This window comes from Panthera onca, chromosome D2, assembly GCF_046562875.1.
Source record: "Panthera onca isolate mPanOnc1 chromosome D2, mPanOnc1 haplotype 2, whole genome shotgun sequence".
NCBI classification, from domain to species: Eukaryota; Metazoa; Chordata; class Mammalia; order Carnivora; family Felidae; genus Panthera; species Panthera onca.
In genome coordinates, this window is record NC_138349.1 from 62,810,974 (window position 1) to 62,838,056 (window position 27,083).

The 27,083-nt window shown below is 35.3% G+C and overlaps 1 protein-coding gene across 5 annotated transcripts in view; it reads left to right on the forward strand.

Annotated features, from left to right (window-relative positions):
* The window catches only part of JMJD1C (jumonji domain containing 1C), a 260,706-nt gene that overhangs the window by 166,036 nt on the left and 67,587 nt on the right, over positions 1-27,083 (forward strand). For all 5 annotated transcript variants that reach the window (XM_078434306.2, XM_078434303.2, XM_078434302.2 and 2 more), the window contains exon 3: positions 9,890-10,003. In XM_078434306.2, coding sequence (XP_078290432.2) covers positions 9,890-10,003 — 114 coding nt within the window. The remainder of the gene's footprint in view (positions 1-9,889; positions 10,004-27,083) is intronic.

Consider the following 27,083-nt stretch of genomic DNA (forward strand, 5'->3'; position numbering starts at 1 on the left):
ATATCAGGTATACAGAATAGTATATGAGCAAAGGAAACAAACTAAATTATCAATCAGGATCATTTTATTAATTAATTTTGAGGTATCGACATCTCAATAAAGTAGTGCTAGTACTTACACTGGTTTGGAAAGAAGTATGAATAACTTAGGAATGGTTAAGCATTTAGTTCTACTCATATTTGGCTTTATGTGGTGACAGGATATAAGTATGACAGTGTCCTAACAACAGTATGAAATACAAGTCTAAAAATACAGTCTGGAATTACTCACTTATTTGTAGAACGAAAAATTGATTATCTTAATGGCACATACCTGCAAAGTTACAGAGACAGAAGAGGAAATGGAACCTCATAATACTGGGAGGAAAGAAGTCTGTCTAATCAGGGAGATTCTGAAAGAGAAAACCTAGAAATGACAAACTCAAAACTACTGTAGAGTGGATGGCTTATTCAGAAAGCTTAGAAGGATAAAAACAAAACAAAGGAAACTGAATTCAGCCATATGCATATTGAAAAATATACAGACTATTTGTGTAGACTTTTTATGTTTTAGTATCCTCAACAGTGAGTTTTCTTTGTTCAACTATATGTGATTAAAATTTACCAAGGTTTAAAGAATGGACACATTTAAAAAATATTTTTTTTAAATGTTTTTATTTATTTTTGAAGGAGAGAGAGAGCCTGAGTGGGGGAAGAGCAGAGAGAGAGGGAGACATAGAATTTGAAGCAGGCTCCAGGCTCTGAGCTGTCAGCACAGAGTCCGACGCGGGGCTCGAACTCCCGAACTATGAGATCATGATCTGAGCCGAAGTCGGGCGCTCAACCCACTGAGCCACCTAGGTGCCCAAGAATAGACACATTTTGTTGCACTCCCCTCCTCTCATGACTGGGTCCATTATGAAAGATATACTGAAGAAAGGAGGGAAAGGAGCACTAATTCTCCAATTATTAATTAAGTTCTTAACAAGGTTGTAATTTTTTATTTCTATGATAATTATCTGTTTCCTACCAGAAGTGTGGAATATGGGGCGTCTGGGTGCCTCAGTTGGTTAAGCATTGGACTTAAGCTCATGTCATGATCTCACAGTTCCTGGGTTTGAGCCCTGCGCCAGGCTCTGTGCTGACCAGCTTGGAGCCTGGAGCCTGCCTCAGATTCTGTCTCTCTGCCCCTCCCCTGCACGTGCTTGGTGTCTGTCTGTCTCTCTTTCTCTCTTTCTCTCTCTCTCTCAAAAATAAATAAACATTAAAAAAATTTTTTTGAAAAAGTGTGAAATGTGCGCTAGGGTAGAATTTGTTTGTCTTTTCCTCACCATTGTTTCCTTGGGGTCAAGCATAGTGCTTGGCAAGCAAAAGATACCCCATACCTGTTGGTTGAATGACTGCGCTGCATGATTGAAGGAGAGAAAAGAGTTTAAAAAATCAGCAAGAGTAGGCCAGTATCATCTGGAAATCGTTGTAGAACTCACAGTCTGTTGAAAGGAGGAAACAGTGCTACATAATCTTTGCAGTCCCAGGAAGTTCTGCATGGATTCATTTTTGTAAAGAAGTTAATCCTTTGAACATTACCACAATGCAGTAGTTATGTGTTTGATTATATATTTTCATATATTACAGGACAATAGGGCATATTGAAAGATATTTTCCTGAATCTAGTCAGCCTTCATGTAAGGCCATATCATGTTGAAATTCTCTGAACTACTATTATTCATCTTTCTTACCTTTATGTCTACTAAAATATTTACAATGTTAGGCTATTGAACTTAGAGGCTCTTGGTTTTTTTGAAAATCTATACTTAGAGAAATCCACTTGTTTCCTTAGACTTCTACATCTATAAAGATGAGGGATTTATTTCTTTCATGACCCAAGATAAATGGAACCAAAATGCTCATTTATTTTAACTCTTAATTACACATGTAATTAAGGTTCTTACATTATTGGAAAGAACAGATTTTCTTTAGCTAGCCATACCGTGTTGCTTTCCTTTTAGCTTCTGTTTACTTTCTCACCTCTGTTGATTTATTCAGCTTGTAACCTAGAAACCAGCTAAAAAGGAAGGAAGTCAGACATGTGTATTTCTGGGCAGTAACTGGAGTAGTTTCCTCTTCCTCTAGCCTGGTTTAGCTGCCAGAGAAAACTTTTTGCCCCCCATCTTCACCCAACCAAAAAAAAAAAAAAAAGGCAGGTGGGGAGGGGGAGAAATGAAAGAAAAGAAAAATTAGCAATAACTGTTCAGCTTACTACCTTAATCCATTAAGATATAACCCATAAGAACAACCAATCTAAAGGTCCAAAATGCTGCTCTCCTCAAAATGGTGCTTTTTGCTGTCTGAAAGGTGGCATCTACCATCCCTAAGGAGTTCTAAGAACAAGAGAAAAATTAAGGAGATTTGATGTAAAAGCTGAGCAATTTATTATATGCTTGCTACCAAGTATGTTCTCTATATTGTTATTTCACTGTTTTTATTTGTGTTAGAAATACTAATACTCTGTTACCAGAGTACCAGACCAAACTCACATTGATAATGTTTTTAAAAATATTTAAAAACATTTTTTAAACTGTATGTCAAGCCCAATTTATTAAATAGATATTAAAAAGATATTTATGGCTTTCAACTAGTTGCATCTTTGTGCCCCGCTCATTTGCATTGAAAGTTGACTTATAGTATTTCTTTATCCTAATGGAGAAGTATTTAATTCAGCCATGATATAGTATGAAATAAAAATGAATGGTTTTTCTTTACTAATGTTACTTATTTTTATTTTTAAAAAATTATTGCATTTGGGGCACCAGGGTGGCTCAGTTGATTAAGCTTACGACTTCAGCTCAGGTCGTGGATCTCACTGCTTGTGAGTTCAAGTCCCATGTCGGGCTCTGGGCTGACAGCTCAGAGCCTGGAGCTTGCTTTGCATTCTGTGTCTCCCTCTCTCTCTCTGTCCATCCCTTGCTTGCACTCTGACACACTCTCTCTGTCTCTCAAAAATAAATAAACATGTAAAAAAATATTGCATTTTATGTCACTAGGAGTATATAAATATCGTGGCAGGTGGATTGTTAGCTAACTGTAGTTCTATGTGCTGTTTGATTCTGTAGGGGGACGGATAGTACTTGAGGAGAAAAGACAGCTGTTTCTAAGTATACGTTATATACAGTCAAACCTGAATTTACGTGAGCTTGTAAGATGAATCCTATGAAGTATTAAACTCATTCTCTAATGAACAAGAAATTGTAGAAATGTAGTGTGAAATGTATTTAAAATGTGATGTTTTATAATATAATAGCCTGAATTAAACATTTGATGTTTCTTGTGTTATTGGAGGGTCAGAATAAAACTGTCATATTTATCCAGTTGTTGTGGGCTTTTTTGTAAATGACATTGTGAATTCTTTTCATGTATGTTTTATATTCATGTGTGAAGTGATTATGAATGAATTATTGGAATGGTGTGTATGAGGTAATATGCAGTTGATTTATTAAAAAAAAAACTGTTCTAGGGGCACCTGCATGGCTCAGTAGGTTAAGCGTCTGACTTCAGCTCAGGTCATGATCTCACTGTTTGAGCCCTGCATTGGGCTCTGTGCTGACAGCTCAGAGCCTGGAGCCTGCTTTGGATTCTGTGTCTCATTCTCTCTGCCCCTCCCCAACTTGCACTCTGTCTCTTAAAAATAAATAAATGTAAAAAACAAAACAAAACAAAACTTTGTTCTAAAGTTGTATTTTAGTACTATTAGTCTTTTAAAGTTGTATCTTACTAATATTTTTAGAATAATCATTATCCATCTCTTTTATCCTTAAAACAACAAAAAAAGGTTGAGAGTTTTGTAGGTACAGTCAGTCATATACCATATACTAAATTGAAAATATCTTTTCAGTAGTGAACCTGATGTTTTCTGTGAAATGAAACTGGTACATCTGGAATAGGTGTAGAGAGTCAGGGCATTGGCTGGTGGTGGGAAGTTTTTTTCTTTCTTTCTTTCTTTCTTTCTTTCTTTCTTTCTTTCTTTCTTTCTTTCTCTCTCTCTCTCTCTCTCTCTCTCTCTCAGAGAATTCCAAGTAGGTTTTGCACTGTCAGCATAGAGCCTGACTTGAGGATCGAACCCAGGACCTGAGCCCAGATCAAGAGGTGGATGCTCAATCCAACTGACTGAGCCACCTAGGCGCCCTGGGAAGTTTTTCTCTTAATATGATTTGATGAACTGGTTGGATATGCTGTATGAAAAAAAATGTCAATTTTTAGGTTTATTAAAATTGAGGGTGCCTGGCTGATTCACTCAGTGTAGCATGTGGCTCTTGGTTGTTAAGTTCAAGCCCCATGTTGAGTGTGAAGATTACTTAAAAATAAAATTTTTTTAACTTCTTTTTTAAATGTTTATTTTTGAGAGAGAGGAGAGAGAGAAGAGAGTAGGGGAGGGGCAGAGAGGCAGGGGGGCAGTGGGGACAGAGGTTCAGAAGCAGGCTCTGTGCTGATAGCAGAGAGCCCTATGCAGGGTTTAAACTCACTGAGATCCTGACCTAAACCGAAGTTGGACGCTTAACCGACTGAGCCATACAGATGCCCCCAAAATAAAATCTTTAAATAAAATTGGGAGATATCTGTGTTTGATATCTACAAGATATCAAATTTATAATAAAAGAACATTCACGTCATTTAAAAATAAGTGTTTTCTTATACTCACAGATATTTAACATTCTTTTTTCAAATTCAGTGTGTATATTATACCTACAGCACACTTCTGAATCTAGGCTTACCTCATTTCTGGTGCTGAGTAGCCATGTGTATCTACTGGCCACCATATTGGACAATATAATTCGAGATTAGAAAGAAGTTAAGAGCATATGTTACGTAACACATCAGAAAAATATATTTTATGCTTTCAACTTACAGATTTTTATAACTGTGAATTGTCTAGATTAATTGTTTTCCTAAAGAAAAAAAATGTTACAGGAGTATCTTTTTAAATCTGCTAAAATAAATATTACCAGTTTTCCTTTCAAGTGTTGTTGTCATTTGATTTCATTTAGACTGTTAATCCAAAAATGTTTATAACTCTTTTTCCTGAGAATTTTTTATGGCACTATATATTTAAGGACAAATGATTAAACTAAAAATAGGTACTCTAAAACAAAGTATTTTCAGTGGTTTAATGTTATGCTTCATTTTTGCCAACTTGAGAGATGTTTACATATTATTTGTTTTCTGCACTTTCTCACCTTGGTAAATCTGGAAAGCAAAAACTTTGTATTTGCATTTGCTTTACTGAAAGAGACAGTAAACTTGAGGTCTCCGTCTCACCACTAGTCTGTCTTTGTCTGTTGTTAAAATTATGAGCCAGTCTCTATGGCCGCAGCCAAATGAGTAATCACCAGTAATGTGACTCGTGCTGGAAGTGACTCCATCAGCACCTGTGACGGGGGATTAGTTACAGTTTACAGAGCACCGCCCCTTCCCTTCTCTCAGTGTGCCCTAAGCCAAGTAGTCTTTCTCATTTGGGTGTCTGCACTGTTGGAAGCTACTGCAGTGTGTTTCCACGCAGACAGAGTACAGTGGGAAAGGCTTTCTCTAGCTGATGGATGGCTGTTCTCTCTATTTGGAGTATCTCACTGGTTATGTAAGCGACCTCGGGAGAAATTATCCTGACCCAGATCGGAGGATGCAGTAGTGCTTCAGCTGCAGGATTTCTTAGTCGTTAACACCACAGTGCTGATGACAAAGAGCGAGTTGTAATCCTCATCGCTGCCAGGGCTGAGCCAGAGCAGACAGAAAATCGTCATTTGCTCGTCGGAGGCTTGTTAGGTTACAGCTCTGCTTCGTTCTGTGGTCTTGGCTTTTCTTCCTATACAATGACGACGCTGCAAGTGAGCTCAGAAATGCTTGGTTTGAGAGCCATTTGCCTGTGATTTTTGAAGACTAAAGAAGTATTTAGGCTAGATAAAAAATCCTGCTCAAGAGTGAAATGGAAATGTCAGCTACTTCTTGACCTTTAGAGCGGTGTCGTGGATTTCTGAGATTTAAAGATACTTAAAAATTTTAAAGAACAAAGTACGGTTTGTATTTTTCTGCTTCCTTTTTTCTTTTGTCTTAATTTACATTTGGTTTTACTTCTCAGCCTTAGGAATTAAGGTCACTGCCTTTTATTGATCGAGCCTTAGTGTTTTTAGTTTTAAGAAATTTTAACTATCTCGTTTGTTTAGAAGGAATTATTGTGTGTGTAGTAATTTCATAACACTGTAAAAAGATTAAAAACTAGAGTTTGTTTAAAGTATTAGAGCAGAAATGTTTCAGATTAGCATTTTTAGAATATAGTGTTTTAAGGGAAGTGAGGGTGTTTGTTTTGTGAGGGTTTTTTGTGTGGTGTATTCCAGTCCCCACCCCCAACTTGTTTTCTAACAGTATCGTGTTTTTCAATAGACCTGCTTGGGTGGGAATTTGGACTTTGTTCTTTCAAGTCACTCCAGTCTTTGTGTGTGTGTGTGTATAGACTAAACCTTGACTTCTAAAATGTTGGTTAGTTTTCTGCTTCCTTATTTTCCCTTAGTAAAGCTTATATCAGATTTTTGTAGTTAATGAGCATGATTTTTTTTTAACTTGGAAAAGGAATTGTTAAATGTTAACTGGAGATTGTTAGAAACTCAGACTGCAGACATAAACTCCATGAATTTCTAGTTAAACGTTAAATGTGAGCTTTAACGTGGTTTGTTTGAGCAGCTGAGTTATGTTTGAGAGCTGTAGCTGATTTATTTTAAAAATGTTTTTTTGAGGAGGGCTCATCTGTTCTCCTCTTCCTCATGTGAATGGAATGTGGTGCAGCATGGAGCCCCAAACAGGATACAGTTGTTCTAAGCATTCTTCCTATAGCGTGGTGTAGGCCCTACTAGAAATGCAGGCTCTCAACTAAGTATTTATTTTAGCTTTAGACTATTTTTAAAGTATCGTTAACACAGACAAAGAGACCTTAAAGGAACTCTTAATCCATTAATAAAATTACAAAAGTTTTTTTTCCAATTATGATTATTCAATTTTAAATTAGTAATTTTTATTTAAATTTTCAAAGGCTTTTTTCAGCATTCGAATAATAGTCTTTTTGTGATTAGGGCCATATTCTGTGACTTTCATCAGATGGTAGCTCATTGCTTCCCCTTGGGCTGTGGAAGTTCCTCATAGAATGATATATCTTTAGAGTCTTGAATTAGTTATGTATGAGTTCTAGTTTCTTTACATTCCAGTACACCTAGACCCATGAAATATTTACTACAGAATCATCTTAAAAGCTGTAGGATCCATTCACTTTATTTAAATATTTTTTTATTTTTTAAACTAATAGGTCTTTGAAATGTGTTTGACTTGGATACAAATACTAATAATGGTTACATCGTTGATTTCCACTTCAAAAAAAATCAGTGTTTTTTAACTACTTAATTACATATGTCGTTTGTCTTTAATTTTTCCATAAAGTAGTAAAAATCACACATTTTCAGGGTTGTTTATTTAATACATATTGGAACATTTCTTTCAAAGTACTGTAAAAGTGTTTATCAGCACTTGCTTGGAACATATTTGTAGCTTAAATATAATTAGTACATTTTAAAATTTGCAAGTTGTGGCCCTATTTAATACTATTTTAAGAAGCATGTATACACTTGACCTCCATTTGTACATGAGTATTATCAAAATAGACCTTTATAAACTAATTTTTTTTAACATTTCTGGTAGCTAAATTCTCCCAATGGCTTTCAATTAGTTACCTTAAGAGAATTTTTTTTATTTTAGCCTAGAAACTAAACTTAGTAATTTAAATCATGATTAGTTGGCCTGTTAAAATTTACCCTTAGCACTCTGACCTACCTTAAATAGCTGAGTTCTGAGAGATTTTCTTCACAAGAATGTTTTTCATATTATAAAATGACTAGGTCTCATAGGAAATGCAAACCACCTGTATTATTTGCGTAAGAAAGAGGCACTCAGACAGGAGTTTACTTCTTTTTCAAATCCTACTTAATTGAATTGTACCTTTAGCCACTTAGATAATAGCTTTTGTGGACCTTTTTGTTAACCTTCCCGAGTTGACCTGACATGGTACTGTTTGAAAAGAAATAGAGCATTTGAATAAAGTTCAAGGATTAAATCAAGTCTTGAAAAGGTGCCAGTGTTTTCTAGTTTACTAAAAACTAAACCGAGATATAATATGAAAAATATTACGTATTTCATGTCAATCACATAGTGGTAGGCATTTTAAAGTCTAAATAAGATAAATGCTCTTGAATTGCTTACAAAACTTCAGTCACTTGTTAGGTAAAATAATAGGATTTTATGAAATAATCTTAGGAATTTAGTCTTGGTAAATGGAAACTTGCTAGATGGCCACAGTAGCAGGAGATAGCTAAATAATGGGAGAATGTCTGTTTTGAAATGTAATTTCTCACCCAGATAAGAATACTCCTGATACATATGTAGTACTTAAAAGGTTAGCCTTAGGACTGACTGGGGAGGAAAGAACTTATTACTGTGGTTCGATTTTCTAATTATAAATACTGAAAATAAGTGGGAATGTAAGAGGATTTTTTTCATGTTATTTTAATTTTGGAAGGAAGATATTATTTCTAAGTTCATGGTATCGTGTAGAAATTAAGTTTTCTTTAAAACGCTTATTTTTCCCCCATGTGTTTAACAGTTACAGACTCCTCAATGAATCAAATCGAAAGCTTTAAAAGGAATTTCTTAAATACAGAAATTAACTCCTTAAGAGCCACTCTGAACTAAAGATCTTGAAAACTTTTTCCCCAGAGTGCATATTAGTTGTGATTAGCAGGATGTTAGATTTCTTTAAGACCTAATAAGAGAAGGGGAAACACAATGGCTTTGAATCTCCTGGGCATTTTTACTGTCTGTGGCCAAAAGCTTTGGTTTGCATCCAAACCAAAGTTGGCTTCTAACAAGAAAGATTTCTCCATGTTCTATAGGTAATTTATAAACTAAGTTGGTTAATTCCATTTTCCAAACTTTGATTCTTTTATAATAGTAAAGCCATTATATGTTAAGTTTTTACAAAAGTACCGAGGATATGACACTTGGGTTTTTATTCAAGCTGCTTCTGCTTCGAAAGTGTGACAGTAATTAAAAAAATGCATACAAAGTGCGTTTGTTTCCTTCCTTCCTCTTCCGCCTCCCTCACTCCCACCCTACCCCAAGATATAGGTTAAAAACTCCTTTATGTAAAAGATGAGCCAGTGTTCTTTAAAATAATCAAATCACCATGGATCCTCTATTTTTGGTTTGTTTGTGCCTTCGTTTGATTTTTAAAGTACTAGAGTCTGGACTGAGAGGTGGATTTTGTGTAATACTTCTTACCTCCCTCTTTTCCTGCTTCCCTTCCCCCACGCTGCTCTCACTGAAGCAGCTGGATTTTTATTTGTGCTTGGGGCTGGGGCAGGGGCGGGGGTGGGTAGTACACGGGGTGGAGTTAAAAGACCAGATGCATCCTGATCATTTAAAATCCTTGATGTGAATGAGCTAGGAAAAAAATAACTATAAACTGTACCTGCTCTGTTTTTATAAAGATTAATACTTAATACTTTTTAAAAAGAGAGTTGGAGTAGAATGCTCTTCTACCAAGTTTATTATTTGAGAAGCAATTTCTTTTTTTATCTTAGAAATTTTTATACACCATGTATATTTGATTTTTAAAATAAACAACCTCTACATCTACTTCATTCCTTTCAAATACAAAATATTGTATGGATAAAAGCATTTAGATTATAATATAAAAACTAATGTTAATTGGTATCCTAAAACCATTGTAATAATGACATTTATACATTGTATTCATATATACCCTTCGTATTTGAATATAAAACCCAGAAAATAACCATTATAAATTTTTTTTCTTTTACCAGACTTTCAAACCCCTGGTTGAAAAAAGTATACCCAGTTCAATCACTGCGGTAGAATTCCTTGTAGATAAACAACTGGATTTTTTAACTGAAGATAGTGCCTTTCAACCCTACCAGGTAAGAAATTTTAGGTTGCTTTTAAAAGTTAGCTAATCTTTAAACTTCACTGGTAATGTAGATATTCTTTTAAATAGTCAGTTTGAACTAACATGTAGTGTGCAAGAAACCCAGTGCTTTCAATAAATTTTAATTATAGGATAAATGGTTAATTTATCCAGTCAACAGATTTATATACCGAGAACTTAACTATGAGCCAGGCAGCATTCTGTCACTGGGAATACACAAGTGAGCAAAATTAAGTCCCTACCATTATAAATAATGTTCATTGTTAGAAAATAACTGGTTAGATATTAGTATAAATTACCTTTTTTCCAAGCTCTAAAGATTAAGAATTGGGTCAATTAATGTAATTAAATGAGATTAATGTTTATGCATATAGTAATAGTAGTTCTTTTTCTTTTTAACTGAGAAGTTTCCATTAGACTGTCATTAATTGAATTGTTCATTTTCTAAATTTTAGTTCCCAGTTATAGTCTGAATACAAATACATTTAATTGGAAAAATATTTTCTAGTAGACCTTAAGATAGAAATCATGTGAAGAAACTCCTATCAAAAATAGACTAAGTGAGTTTTAAAATTTCTAGTGAAGTTGTCGGTTAGTTTCTTAAGGTATAAGTAAAAATGAACAGCAGTTTGTTTTCTTTATATATTTGGATTTCAGATTGAATTAAATCTCTTTCATGCATTTTTTACTTAAGTGATTAAAATAATATAATTGCATTGAAAGAAAGGATGAGTGAACTAGCTTGACGTTTTTTTTTTTTTTAATGGAGCTGAAAGTCAGTACTCCTATTTCATTTCAGAATAGTTACTGTTTTCCGAAAATAAAATATAGAGGCATCGTTTCCATGGAAAGAACAAGAGCTGAATTAATGAGCAGTGATTTGTTGTGTGTGGAGTTATAATACTTAGGGAATTAGAGTAGTTATGTGCATCTTCTGTTAGATCTACCAGAATGGGATGATAGTTCCTGAGTTAAATGTTATTTTGAAGTCTACAAAGATATTTGTCCTTTCACATTATTTTTCTTATTTCATTAAATGACCTAGTTTTTGTACTGTTAGCTTTTTTGTTCTTTGTTTACAGTATTTATAGCTAAAAATTCATAGCAAGTTCCGGTATAATATTGGAGGTGTTGAGCTTTTCCCTTGGGTTTTATTTTGTTTTGTTTATAATTGTGAATGCCATTTAGCTTAACTCTAGGCCTTATTATAATTTCATTTCTAACAGTCTTTTAGTGGGAATTAGACTGGATGAGTCTAGTAAAATCAAAGGAACCTCCCAGCCCTTAATGTTTTAATTTTGTGGTTGCTGATTAGCAGCACTTTGGAAGTTTCAGCTTGGATTTGATTTAGAGAAGTGAAATCATTATGTAGAAATTACTTTTAAAAATAAACTCTTTTGCCAGGTGGCCTAAAACTCCACAACATGTTTATTAAAATTATAATCATTGAAAGAATGTGCTAACATTTTATAGGGGTTTTGGGGTGACTTTTTGTTTTTTACATGTTAAGCTTTTAGATTCTGATTAATTACATAATTTTATTTAAAAAACAAACCACAAGAGCTAAAGTCTTATTTAATTTGGTGAACTGTATGATTGTCTTTGTTAGTAAGCTGTTTGTATTGCTCTGCTAGTATAGGCCAGTTGATCTCTAACCTAGAAGAATACTGTGTCTTCTAAAGGTGAAGTGATTTCTCTTGACCTTTTTAACCATTTGTCTTTCACAAATCTGAGTTCTCAGTTTTAAAAAATCAGAAGGAATTATACTAACAGCACTTGATTCAGGGATCCAGCATACCTTAATTTTAGAATTTCTTAGGAGTTTTAAAAGTAATAGCTGATCTATAATAGAGCTATTTTATGTGTATTTTAATAGATTTAGTGTCTTATTAATCTGGTTAAAAAAATGTAAGGATATTTTCTCTAATATGTAAATGATAGACACCTATTGTAACATTTTGAATGAAAATGTACTCCACATACCTAAGATGGCTCAGTCTAGTTTTTCAAATTTATTTATTTAGATGAGTTTGTGAAATATAGCTAGCTACATTCACAATAAAGGAAACAATTTTAGAGTTCATGTAATTAGAGTGGCTTTATCCCAGAATGCTTTTCTCTAACCACTTGTCCAAACAGTACATTAAATTCCTTGGCATCTTAAACATGGCAGCTGTTACTGGCATAGATTTTGTAAATAGTGTCTTGACATATCTTAACTTTAGGGTAACCTTATATAAGTCAAAGGGAGTTTGGGGGAAAATTGAACACGTTTTTTAAATGTTCTCCTTATTTTTTTCTCATTTCTTTAAATTGCATGAGGCAATTTCTTCTGAATCTAGATGTTAATTACCCTTTATAGACTTCTTAAGTGTGATGGAGGAAAACCTTCCTTAGAAATGGCCTTTGTGTATGGAGTGATGAGTACACATAACTTTTGTTCTAAAAATTCTCACAAATGTTTTTATAGTGGGAATTCCCACCTACCATCTTTCTCCTTGCATTCTCAGCATTTTATTCTGTAGTAGTATGCTCCCTTTAATTTCCTTTATATAGTTGTACAGCCCTATTTTTTGATATATCAGGAAAGTAACATTGTTTAAGGTAGTGGTTAGGAAACCAAGATGAATATAGATCATTTCACTTTTAGGTCACTGGTTTGAATCCTACACTTAACCTCTGATTTCAGTGCATTGAGTATCACATGCCACGTATTAAAGTTGATCTGGTCACTTTTTTAGGTGGCATGTAGTTGGGGAATTGGGGTACAATCGTAGTTTTCACTCTTTTGGAAAGAAACTTGAATGAGGAGAAAAACCAAACCAATATCTTCTAAATAATATAATCTATGCATATTAATTAGGTCACTGTAGCAGCATGGTATTGTTAATTCCGTTTTTTTTCCTTCCTTATGCACACAAATGAGTTTCTGCTTCCTCCTTTCAGATTTCCTGATCATGCCTGGCTGCAGTTAACTTTCTTTGAAGTAGAGGGGGAAGGGAAAAGAGAGGAAGTAGGAGGGAACTCTGCACATTCTACTCTGTCTTTCAACTGGCTGGGAAGAAGGAGGAAAAAATCAAATTATTGATTCTGAAAGATGCCTTTCATAGTTTGGGGTTTTGTTTTTGTTTTGTTAATTGCTATTATTTTTGTGTGGTATGGTTGCTTTTCTTTGGAGGGTGATTACAGAAAATTTTAAAAAACATTAAAATTTGAAGTTTTTTATCAAGTTCATGTAAAAAAGTTTGATAATGAAATATGAACATTGAACTCTTAGCATGATTTTGAAATCATCTTGTTCAGAATTTTGGCTTCTGGCCATGCACACACCTGCAGTTTTCAGGTTGGTTGCTTCATAGAGGATATAGAAGAGATTATTTCTTACCTGAAAATTGTACATGACTCATCTCAACAAATCTGGGTTGGTCTGGCTTGTTAGTCTAGTATTTTCTAGGGATCACGATTCTCTTTGTTTTTAAATGTAATAAAGGGATAATACCAAGGGCACTGCTTTAAAACCATTAGAGATTTGAAGCAGAATGTGCTTGTTCAACTTTATACCCTATGTTTGTCTTCTTGTGTATTAAAATTCATTGTAGTAATGAGGTATTTTTCCTACTATAAGGTAGATTCATCACAGACCTGAAGGAAAGATCCTTTTTGAAATTCTGGGTCATAATAAAGTGATAAAAGTTTAGGGATAGGACTATTAATGCTGCAGTTTCTGTCATCATAGAATGTACACATTGAATTGCTTTACTAAATATTAGATAAAGTACTACTGTGCTGTGAATTGCTGGTTGAAGAAAAAGGGAACAGGTGGAGCAAACCTCAGTATTTTCTTAGTACCTGGGCTAAAAATTGCTTAAAGACTTGAACAGAGAAGAGTCTTAAAATATTTAGTTAATGAATGTGTCTGGACTGTGTCACATCTGTGTATCTGTCATTTCTGTATTGCTCAGTGAAGAGGTTGTTATCCCTGTTTGAGTCCATTTTGACCCATAAGTTTTACATCATTGACGATACAAATTTATTGGCTCTGGTTTCAGAATATCCCTAAGGTAGCTGTTGCCCAACACATCTGGTTTACTAAAAATAGCTCAAATGATTGCCTAGGATAAATTACCAGTAGTTTGGGAGTGGAATGTAGCAGAGACCTGTATTTTTTCCTTATAAACTTTTGTTATTGTCCTATGGACTTTGGAACTGCTTTACAACCAAGATGAGATAATATTAGTGAGGTAAAATTTAGTCCTCAGTCAGCTAAGGTGAACAATAACTGCTGGTTTAGTTGTTACTAGCCAGATGTTATATTTTGTTGAATTAAACACTTGACATAAATGAGCTACTGACAAAATTTTGAAAATCTTGTTGGTAGTAATTCATTTCATGAACAGATTTATTCCCCAGGGTACTGTGGTGGTACTGATAGTTTACAGAAGGAAGTAAACAGAACTTCATGTTAGTATTACTTTGGTGGGTAGAGAAAAAAAATATTTTTTAAACTTTTCTTTACCCTCACTTCAATTTATAGTGTAGGTCTATCATTTTAAGACTAACATCCCTATAGAGGAAATGGTATTTTTGCCGGGTACAGGATTTATTAGTATAGTTATATAAATGTTTCTTTCCCAGAATTCCTCTCTGATTTGTTCTCTTCCTGGTATCAAATTACTGCTTCCCATTAATCTAATGAACTAAAAGAAAAAGAATAAATGGACTTCCAGATACTGCCCAACAAACTGTTGTTGTCGTTGTTACTGTTTTAAAGAAAGAAATTAGGTTTTTTCATGATAACTGAACTTTCTATTAAGAGATATGTTTTATAGAAATTTATAAGAAACACTGGAAAGCATGCCTTTTAGAATATGGGAGTGGAACACACACATACGCACCCAGCCCCCAAGAATGAGAGCATCTACAGTGTAGTTGAGAGAGGGAGAAACCAGCCCAGAGCAGAGAGAGAGGCTAAAACTCTTTGTGTTCCACTGACTATTGACTCACTTGATACTTCCCCAGAAAGGAGTCTTTAAATGGAAATTTTATGCTTAGACTCTACTTCCCTTTGACTTACCCTTAAAATTTTTTGATGTCTGATCTTGGAAACATCCCAGCTGACTTCATTCATTTAACAGTTATTTAAATTCTGTGGTTTCCCTGTGCACAGCATCCTGCTAGGTGCTTAATGGTTTAAAAAATTGATATACTAAGTCCTAGTACTTTTTTTCAAGGTGTTTATAATTCACAGCAAGAACTTATATTAAAAATAGACTCGATTTAAGGAGCCAAAAATACATAGTAAAGACTAGGAAAACGAAGAAAAGAGAAATCAGTAGAGCTTGAAATAGTTAAAGTCTCATGAAGGAAGTAGAATTTGAGTGGGATTCATTTGAAGGGAGATGGAAGTGAAAAATAAGAACAGTAAGGCCAGACATTTGGCAGGATGGATAGCATGATCCATCAGTAAGGAAAGGAGGTAGATGCAGAAGACAGTAGAGGATCAGCCCAGCTGGAGAAGAGCATTTGACTTTGAATAGTAGACCTCACACTACATTAATAAGTATTGTGGGGTCAGATAAAAGAGGAAAAGGGTTGTTAAGTACAGTTATTAGTGAATTTTATCTTGTAGGCCAAATGAATCATTGGAAGCTTTGAAGCAAGAGAGTAACAAAATTTTCTACATTAACAGTGGCATCTGGTTATTATACACATCAGAAGCAGCTAATTGATTGGGTCTTCATTTAGAGTCTTTTGTCCTAGACAGTCAGTATAGCATAATGGTTAAGAAAGAGTTTTGAAGTCAGTTCATGCAGACATGGTTTCAAATCCTAGCTTCGCCATTTGCTAGCTATGTGACATTGGGAAAGTCTAAAGCATTGTAAATAAATGGTTTCTTCATGTATAAGATAAAGCTGTTCTCTACCTCAGAGTTGTTAGAAAGATTAAATGAAATGACATATTTAGGAGTTATTACTACATACAAATTGCTCAGGAGAAGGTACCTATTTAGACATGTTCTTTATTTCTCTTTATAGATGGTATCTAGATATTTGAAACTCCTTTCTCTTATGATACATAACCATTGGATATTTGTCTTCCACCATCTGCACCTCTTTTAACAATCTGTCTTATTTGTTGTCTCTGGATCTCTTACCGTTTCTTTCTACATCTGATTGTAGATAAACTTGTTAGCTGTCTGTACAAGCCATGGTCAGCTTGTAACAACATATCTTTGTAGTAGTGTTTCTTCTCTATGCCCCCCCACACCATTTAGATAAGATTCTATGGTGACTTAAAAGTATTATTTTAAGAAAATGGTTTTAGAAAAGATATAGAACCCTTGTGTGATACTACCCCTCCAAAAAACTCTCTTACCTTTTTTTTTTTTCCCACAGGGAAAGTCTTAAGCTCCATTTGCTGCTGATAGTTATTTTTATCTCAAAAAGCATAAGTGTTATTCAGGAAGTTACAGAATTGTTTTTCTTTATTTGGCTCTGGTGAGAAGCCATGTGGACACAGTACTATGTTTTGGAAGCCCTCTAAGCATTGAATAAGTTGTTAGACTATATGACCTTTGAAGTTCCTTCTCAACACTGACAGTTCTGTGAACTTGCTCAAGGTGAAAAAAACAACCATTTCTGACCAACATTAACCTAAACAAGTTTATCGCTGACTAATTATTTTAGTTTCAGGGGTAGGAGACATTCGACTTAACTCCAGGTTTATCTCAAAAGAGAAAACTAATGAGTCAGACAGTGCCAGATGCAAATCAAAATTATACAGGATTAGAATAACAGAATTGTGTGTATTAATGGTACTTATTGAGAGAACCTTTAGCCTATATTTTTCTATATCTGTTTCTGATTTATATTTTGACAGAAAGAAGTTGAGCACATTCTCAATTAGTCCCTGAGTTTTTTTATGCATCTCCCTTTTCACTCCCTTTGCATTCATATTAACATTTGATTGAAATTTAGAGGTGCTTTGTTGCCATAAAGTCAGTGAAAACGAGAACTGTGAGATTGTGGAATATATATTCTGCCAAGAGTGTAAAAAAAAAAAAAAAAAAAAAATACAGGATCATAGCCCTAGCTGTGAACTGACTGTTGGTGGATTTTTGGCGTGGTAGGATCAGCATCTGTGGGCAGGCATTGGCCTGGGGGTGGTCTAGAAGACAGGCCAAAGCAGGAAGCTGCTATTGTGTAGTACTTGGCTTTATTCCATTTCTAGGCAAAAGTGACAGCTTGCAATAGTGGAGCCAAGCTGAAGCCTAGAAAGTAGGATGGACTACAAGAAAAGGGGAACCAGTAGCTAAAACAGTCCACTGAACTTCCTCATTTAAGTAGGCTTTTTTAAAATTTAAAGTTGGTACATAATGTTTTAATATTCAGTAGTTTTTCACTACATTCTGTTTAAAAGTACTTTTATGTCCCACCTACCTGATTTTTATATCACCATAATTTCAAAAGTAATTATAAAATATGCTTCTTAAAGTCCCACAAATCAGGTATGTTGATTTATCTAAATGCATTTCTGCTGCCATTAAAAAGGGAGTTCTTCATTTGTGAAAATTGGTTGCAAAACTTGGTGTGTTGAAAATGTATCCATGGAGTCCAGGAACATGTTATTTTGACTGAAATTTGGCGCAAGTATGAGCTGTTCTGCAATATTCAGATTAAAAACATTTATAAGTCACAGTCTGCAATAGTTCTCTCTTGGTCCCAAATCTGCTATGATCATATGCTGAAAAATCTGCCAGTCTCTTTGTAATTTTTTTGTGACTGCTGTTATGAATTTAAAGTATGTAAAATTATGCTTCTAGACACCAGATTCAAAGGATCCTAAGCCGTCACTAGTTACCATTGAGAAAGATTTTCTAGTTTCTTTCTGCCAGTCAAAATAGGTTGATATTATTTATTCCTTTTACCCAGTTGCAAATTCTTACTAAGGCATAGCCATATTATTTTAAAATCTCAAAATTTTATTTTAGTGTGTTAATATTTTACATTTGTAAAGTTCAAAAATTTGCAAAATGTTTCCATGTGCATTATTTTTGTAAGTCCTTATGTTATCTTTATGAGGAAAACATTGTATTATCTTAATTGTGTGTAATGTTTTCAGGGTACATATATTAATTTATTTAATTCGTAACAAGTCTATGAGAAGCCTAACTTACAAATGCATAGGTGGCAAAGTAGAATCCCACTTAAACTAGCTTAAATAAAAAGGGGGTGGGGGTGTTAAAAAGATACAACAGGCAGTGTCATGGATATCTGTAGCAGGAAAGTACAGCTGAACCTTATTTGGAATGGAATTAGGAACTAGAAAGTCAGGAACTCAAGTCACATATTCCTTCTTCCCCTCTTCCTCAGTGTCCTTTCTGCAGACAGGTTTCTTCTGCTTACTCATAGGTTTTGCTTCTCATAATAGTAGTTTCCATGTGACTTGTGTGTGTCATTGTCAATTTGCCCACCTGCCCCCCACCCCCAAGACCTTTTAGAACTAATATTTGTGTTTCTTTGTAAAAGTAGAGATAGAGTGTAGGAGAATGAAAGTCCGAAAGGGGAAGGTGGAAGGATTATGAGGAAGGGAGAGAATATATGATAGCAATTTTTATAGGCAAAGAAAGTGAGGTTTAAGGAAGTTGTGACTTGGCATCGCGGTTCACACAGTAGCTAGCATCATTGTTTGTCACTTTGTTATTTTTCTTAGAGTTGACATCCTTCCTAAATAATAAGATTAAATTTTTTCTTAATTTTATTGTGTGCACAATTTCCCTAGACTTTTCAAACACTGGCGTCTAGCTGTACTCCAGATCTGTGCATCATTTTCAGATTCACTCCTTCCATAGATAGAGAACCCAAACAGCTATTCAAGATATTTTGCACTCTCCCTATTTTCTCAGCTGCTCAGTTTTCTCTCTTGTGCGTACAGGTGTCCTGAAGTCCTAGATTTACTCAAGATTAAAATTGGAAAGTAATGGAGTCCTTGGGGCACCTGCCTGGCTCAGTGATTACAGCATGTGACTCTTGATCTTGGGGTTGTGATTTCGAGCCCCATCTTTGGTGTAGAGATTACTTTTTATTTTTTTAATTTTTTAAAGTATATTTATTTATTTTGAGAGAGAGATGGAAACAGAGAATCCCAAGCAGGCGCTGCACTAACAGTACCCTGATGTGGGACTCGAACTCCTGAACTGGGAGGTCATGACCTCAGCTGGAGTCAGATGCTTAAAGACTGAACCACCCAGGTGGCCCTCTTAATAGCTATCCTTGTGGGTATGAAGTTCTTTGCCTGTTTTTTGAATTGAGTTGTTGGTTTGTTGTTGAGGCCAGGAGTTTTATCAGTCCCTTATCAGATATGGATTGTTTGCATACGTTTTCTCCCATTCTTGTGTTGTCTTTTCTCTCTCAAAAGTGTTTTTTGATGTACAAAGTTTTTAATTTTGATGAAGCCCAACTTGCCTATTTTTTTCCTGTTGCCTGTACTTTTACTATTCTATACAAGAAATGTTTACCAACTCCAACATCATAACAAATTTCTCCTAAGAATTTTGAGGTTTTAGTTGTTACATTTAGGTCTTTGACTCCTTCTTAATTAATTTTTTTATAGGACATAAGGTAAAGGTCCAACTTAGTTCTTTTGCATGTGGATATCTAAGTTTCCCAGAACCATTTACTGAAAAGAATGGTCTTTTTCCCGTTGGACGGTCTTCGCACCCTTGTTGAAAACCAGTTGACCATTGATTCTAAAATTTTATTTCTGGCCTCTCTGTTCTATTTCCTTAGTCTATATGTCTGTCCTTACACTGTTGATAACTTGAGGTACCACTTTTTTTCACTTTTCTACAACTACTTAATTTGTCCAAGTGATTGTTTAACCCTAAAGATAAATTATAATTAAAGTATATTATTCTGCTGAACTGGTGAAATTTTCTGACACACCTAATCAGTCTTAAGATATAGTCATTCATTTATTGCTGTTTGCCAGTCACTTGGCTAGTACTAGGAATTTAAGACAGATAAAATACTTTGTTCTCTTTCAAGTCGGGGGAGAGACATAATTATAGCTACATGCTGAAGGTTCTAAAATTGAGGCACATTCATAGCGTCTGTGCTGTGGAATCAACTGATGCAGTAATACCAGAGTTTTGCCTGTTTCTTTTTCTTGCTTTTATTTTATTTATTTTTTTCAGAAGGCAAGGGTTTAGAAGATGGGAAAGAGATATGTAAAGCTAATAGTATTATTTCTCAATAGAGTACTGTATTAGGATTCTCTAGCAAAACAAAACCAATAGAGAGTGTGTGTGTGTGTGTGTGTGTGTGTGTGTGTGTGTGTACGTACGTGCACACACCCCAAACGTGTAGAGAGAAAGGAAGTAGAGGGAGGAGTTCTAAGGAATTGATTCGTGTAATTGTGGGGGCTGGCAAGTCTGAAATCCACAGGGCAGGCCAGCAGTCTGGAAATTCTGGCAAGATTGATTTTGAATCTAAAGGCAGTATGGAGGCAGAATTCTTTCCTCTTTAAAAAACCTCCTTCTTGCTTTCTTATAAGGCTTTCAACTGATTGGATTGGGCCGACACATATTATGGAGGGTAATATGCTTAACTCAAATTCTACCGATTGAAACGTTGATCACATTTGAAAAATACCTTCACAGCAACATGTAGACTGTGGCATCATAGCCTAGCCAAAGTAACACACAATATTAACTGTCACAGGTATTGCTGATACTTGATTCTTTGCTTTGTAATGAATTGTAGGATGGTAGGCATCTTTGGCTTTGGTACAGTTAAGTGTCTTTAGCATCTCTGTTATGCTAATAGAAGAAAAACTTCCTCACACATCCTTTCCTCTTTATTTCAAACTATTAGGGTGTAGATTAAGAAAACTGGAAAGGTTAGAAACCTTCAAAACAGTCTTGTCAAATCAGCTTAGAAGTGGTCTGCAGACAGTGGCCGACCAGCCACTGCCAACACCCTAAAATGTGAGAAGAAAGTATCTGTCAGTCCTTTTTTTTTTTTTTTAAAGTATCCATTTTTTTTTAATGTTTATTTATTTTTGAAAGACAGAGCATGAGCAGGGGCGGGGTAGAGAGAAGGAAACAATCTGAAGCGGGCCCTGGGCTCTGAGCTGTCAGCACAGAGCCCGACGCGGGGCTAAACTCACGAGCCGTGAGATCATGACCTGAGCTGAAGTCGGACGCTTAACCAACTGAGCCACCCAGGCACCCTCTGTCATTCCTTTCTGAATGTTACCATAGTTCTGCTTCTTGAGTCTCAAGAGTGTGATGTTTTCTCATGGCTATCAGTGGTTCCCCTACCAACCCAGTTTCATTCTAGATCAAATTCTTGTATCACTCACATTCTCTTGAGATCTTTATACCTAGTCATTTGATAGAGGTTATTAATCATAAATGGGTCCTGTTTTTCCATCAGATTTGCACTTAAATAGGGATACCTATAGTGACAGATCTTAAAAATCCAATGTTTTCCTAGATGTTCTTTGCCTGTGTGTCAGGTACCCTATAAGGGAATAACATGATATTATTACCAATTAATAACTCCTCTCCCCACTGCCATTCATGGAATAGCCATGTCTGGAAATAGAAAAATTCTGTATAACAGGGGTGAATAAAAAATCTGAATAGGTAAAGCCTCCTCATGTATGTAATAGACCTCAAACTTATAGGTCTTTAAGGCATTATCCAGTATGTAGACTTTAAAAACACAATACCTAGAGCACCTGGGAAGGATAGTTTTTTAATCTTGTTTCTCCCACATCCACTTCTGTTTTCAAGGAATTAAGTTCTATCACATGTTAATGATTCCTTCCAATACTTAACAAAGTTCATTGTTGAGAATTTTTCTTGATGTTTATTGCATACACATTATGTCAGTCGAGCAAACTTGGCATTAGTTGGTATCATCTAAATAGCATGTTGTTTGTGTTATGAAGGATTATGAGACTCTGCTCTGGCCAAGGGTGTAGTTAATTAATGATGCTCACTACCAGTGTTGTAAAGGAGCAGACAGAACTACTGGTTTGTTTTTATTGGTCTTGATCACTTCCTCTTTCCCATTCTGTCTTATTCTACACATAGGCATAAGTATACATATTTGTACCAAAATTTTTTATGAATTCGATGTCGATCATGGTACAACTTGGGTAACTCTGCCTTTTGCCCCTAAACTCCATGGACATTACTGTATCTGATTTAGTGCCAATATATATATTTGTTGAGAGAGAGAGAGAGACAGAGACAGAGACAGAAGAGCAGAAGGAGAGGGACACAAGATTCCAAGTGGGCTCTGTGCTGATAGCTGAGAGCCCAATGCAGGACTTGAACTCATGAACTGTTAGATCATGCCCTGAGCTGAAGTCAGAGGCTTAACTGACTGAGCCACCCAGGCACCCCTAGTGCCAGTAATAGTTTACAGTGAATCAAATTTAAAAATAAAGAGGGAAAATCAGCATACATCAATTAATAAGCTGCCAAAGTTTTGAAATTTTGTTTTTAAGATTACAATGTAGTCGTTTGCATATATACACATATCTAAAATGTATCTTATTAGGGAATTTTGGCCCTTTGGTGTGGAAGAAAACATTTACATCTATTAAAGTATCAGAATTTGGTAGTAGAACAACAGGCGAATTTGGACTCAGATCCCAACTCTGCTTCTAATTATGAAATGTTGGGCAAAGCATGTAGCCACTTAAGAATTTATTTTTCATATATGAAATTAGATATGTAATACCTGCCTCATGATAGTGTTGCCATTGTCTATGAGATAGTGTATATGGAAGTACATTATGCCCTATAGAATTGGGGATAAAGAGAATAAATATGCTAGAAGTTCAAAAATAAATATGTCTGGTTGGGTAAATCTCAGTTCATGATATGTGTACTTTCAAGAGACTCATTAGAAGAAGTAACTTTTTGGGGCACCTCTGTGGCGGAGTTGGATAAGTGCCTACTTTGGCTCAGGTCATGATCTCGTGGTTTGTGAGTTCAAGTCCCGCGTCGGGCTCTGTGCTGACAGCTCAGAACCTGGAGCCTGCTTCAGATTCTGTCTCCCTCTCTCTCTGCCCTTTCCCCTGCTCGCACTCTTTCTCCCTCTCTGACAAATAAATAAACATTTAAAAAATTGGGGGGGAAGAAGTAGCAACTTCTTAAAACCCTAAGCAGACAAAATAAATCTCATTCACAGACTTTACAACTTTACCAGTGGGTTGTATATTTGGAGAATTTCCTGTATTTTCCCAGTTTTACTTTCTTTTCTTTTCTTTTTTAATATCTAATTTATTTTGAGAGAGAGAGCACGAGCAGGGAAGGGGCAGAAAGAGAGGGAGAAAGAGAATCCCAGGTAGGCTCCAACACATGACTCGATCCCATGACTTTGGGATACCATGACCTGAACCGAAATCAAGAGTCCAACGCTTAACTAAGTCACCCAGGCGCCCCTTCGAGTTTTCTTTTCATTTTTTTCAGCCAAGATACTTCTGTGGTATATTATTTTAGCCATTCTTACCAACACTTTAACTCCCTTATGCCTTTGTCTTTCTGCCACATCTGCCTTTTAATTTCTGATCCTAGAATAGTCCTCTACCATTTATTTTCTTCATTTTTACACCCTAAAAATGCACTACCCATTATTGATAGCCACTAGTCACATGTGACTATTTGAATTTAAATTAAGTAAAAGTAAACTTAAAATTTTGTCTGTTAGACCAGCCACTTTTCAAGTACTCAAATAGCCATATGTGGGACAATACAAATATATAACATTTCCATTATTACAGAAAATTCTGTTGGAAAGCCTTGCCCCAAATGCTTAAAAGCTTTAAGACTTAAGCAGGAGAAAAATACCCCCATGTATTTTGGTGTCATTGTATTGTGTCTGATCTCAGCTGATCCTTTGGTACCAGTTGGCATCCTTTTCTATGTTCCTTGAGTTTGCATTTCCTAAAGTAGTTATTTTAAATTATCACTGTTCTACTTAGCTTCCTCCTTTTCTCTTAATAGAAGACCTTTCTCCTGCAGCACAGTGGAAATGTAGGTTACAAGCAGGAACCCCCTTAACTTCCTGCCCTCAAACCTGTTTTTGTACCTTGCCTTACCTCCGTTTTTCTCCTATCAGAAATGTGTTCCCCTTTTCTATAACTGATGCAGTTTTACAAATATTTATTGGGCACCTGCTATGTCCCAGGCACTATTTCTGATAGTTAAAGTACAACCATGAGCAAAACAAAAAAATTTTCCTGCTTTCATATAGCTTACCTTGTAGTGAGAAGAAATAGCAGGCAAAGTAAGTATTTTAGTGTATTAGGAGACTGTAAGTGCTATAGAGGAAAATAAAACCTGATAGGAAGTATTAGCTGGAACAGAAAAATAGATTCTAAAATGAAAGCATTCATAGAATAACAAGAAGACAACTATATAGAGATGAATAGGAAATGAAATAAGAAAGATAGATTAAGTAGGGTTTTTTAGGCTATTATACTTTGGTTTTTGTTCTTATTAAAACTGAAGTGGAAGCTTTTGGAGGGTATTTAGCAGAAGTGTGATACGATAAAACTTTTTTCTCAGATAATTTAAAACATACAGACATAGAAGAGTAAAATGAATTCCCATGTACCTGTCATCCACTTTTAACAATTACCAATAAATGGCCAAAATTGTTTCCTCTTACTGTTCCTCATACATTTTTTTTTTTTAAGATTTTATTTTGGGGCATGCCTGGGTGCCTCAGTCTGTTAAGTGTCTGACTCTTGATTTCGGCTCAGGTCATGATCCCAGCCAGGCTCATGGGATCCAGCCCACATTTGGCTCCGTGCTGAGTATGGAGCCTGCTTAAGATTCTCTCTTTCCTCCCTCCCTCTCTCACTCACGCAGTCATTAAATCAACAAACAAATAAATAAATAAATAAATAAATAAGATTTTATTTTTTTAAGTAATCTTTACATCAACATGGGGCTCAAACTTAACAACCCTGAGATCAAGAGTCATGCTGTATTGACCGAGCAAGCCAGGCACCTCCTCATGTATTATTTTATTTGTTATTTTTTTCTTATGTATTATTTTAAAGCAAATTCCATATATCATATTTTCATCCCTAAATGCGTATACATATATAAACAAGAAAGTTTTATATATATAGTTGATTCTAATTCACAGTTGACATTCTAAATTGTTACAAGTTCTCAACAACATCAGGAATGATAGACTATCATGATGCATATATATAAAATAATTTTTATTAAATCAATTATATTTAATGTTAATATTAAAATAATTATTTATAAATAAGACTTATTTATAAACAAATAAATTGTCGTCTCAGTAGATGTCATTGAGCAGGTAAAACCCATATATTCTACTCTCTGCTGTGCTAAGTTTCAGCACTCAGACCTTGTCATTCTTCCCAGTCCTTCTGTATCCTGGCTAAATGGCATGACATATCGACCCTGTTTTGTCACTCAAAAAGACACCTGGGAATTTTTATGTTCTGCATTTGCCCTTATTTATTGGCCTTCAAATATTTTTGATTCTGCTGTAGCATCACTGTGTCCATGCTATCCTCATCTTAATTGTCAGGCTTTCATTCTCATCTTGCTGGTCTACTACAGAGCTCTCCTACTCACCTAATCCTTAGTCTTCCTACTCACCTAATCCCCTGTCCTCACTCGGTTCATACCAGTGTACTTACACGTCTCCACATAGGCCATACTGTGTCATCTGTATGTGCCTGCACCTACATTTCCTTCTTTTTGAAAGTCCTTTCCTGATCTCCCAGAGCCTGGCAGGTGTCCTTGAATTTTTAAAGTTCCAAAGTTCTAGGTGTCCATGCTTTTCTCAAGTCCCAACTCAAATATCTCCTCTTCTGTGATACCTTTCCCAATACACCTAGCTAGATTCTTCCCCACTATCTTTGTCTCTCCTCTGTAGCATATGTAAAATTCTGTTTAATCTGTATTGCAGTGAATTGTGTTAGTCCCTGTTCCTACAGACTTGTTAAGATCATCAAGGGCCTAAACTCATATGTGTTGCCAGTTTCTTCACATAGTAATTAATAGACACCTGGTGTTCAAAATCTTATCGAATGAAATCTATTCCTAAAAATTTTGCTCTTAGGGAGCCTCTTAGTCCCACCATAATTCCAACAAGCTGTCTAATCTGATTTCCTCTACCACAGAACAGGAGAATCCAAAAGGAGGATTTTTAACGTGGGATGATGGTAGTAGATTGGGAACCTGAGAGCACACGAGGGTACAAAAGAAACTAAAAAATAGTTACAACTCAAATTTTGTCTTTTTGGAATGCTTTGATAGAGAGGGAACAACACTTTACATCAATTAAGAATTATGAGTGAGTCAGTCAGAATAATCAATGATGGTGATAACCATGAATACTGATGACAAGCTTAAATTGTATTTAGTATGCTATTTAGTGAAGGAACTATAGAAATACTTTCAGAATTAGTATTTTTGATAAATTTTCTTATTTCTCTCAGTTACCTTTTAAAACTTCCCTTTTTGTAGACAAACCATATTGTTTAACACACTTTGTTATGTTCTCATCCCTTTTTTCTTTTTTTTTAATGTTTTTGTTTATTTTTGAAAGAAAGAGACACAGAGAGCGGGGGGAGGGGCAGAGTCTGAAGCAGGCTCCAGGCTCTGAGCTGTCAGCACAGAGCCTGATGTGGGGCTCGAACTGACAAACTGAGATCATGACCTGAACCGCAGTCAGATGCTCAACCGACTGAGTCACCCAAGTGCCCCCCTTGCCTTTTCTGATTAGATTTTTAGATGAGCTAAACTTCTCCTTTTAGGAATAGCAAAACAATGATTGCTAATCATTGTGAAGTACATGGTGCCATACTGTCTTCCTTAGCAGTACTAGGTAATTAAGATGTTCTGTGTATGATCCCTAAGAGTTGTAGTTTTAACTCCTTCTTTTTTTCTGAATAACTTAACACATTTCTCATATATTTGCATTTACTCTACCAGATCCTAATGAAGAGAACAGATAGATTTAAATAGGGGTCATATGATAAAAGATAAGTCACTT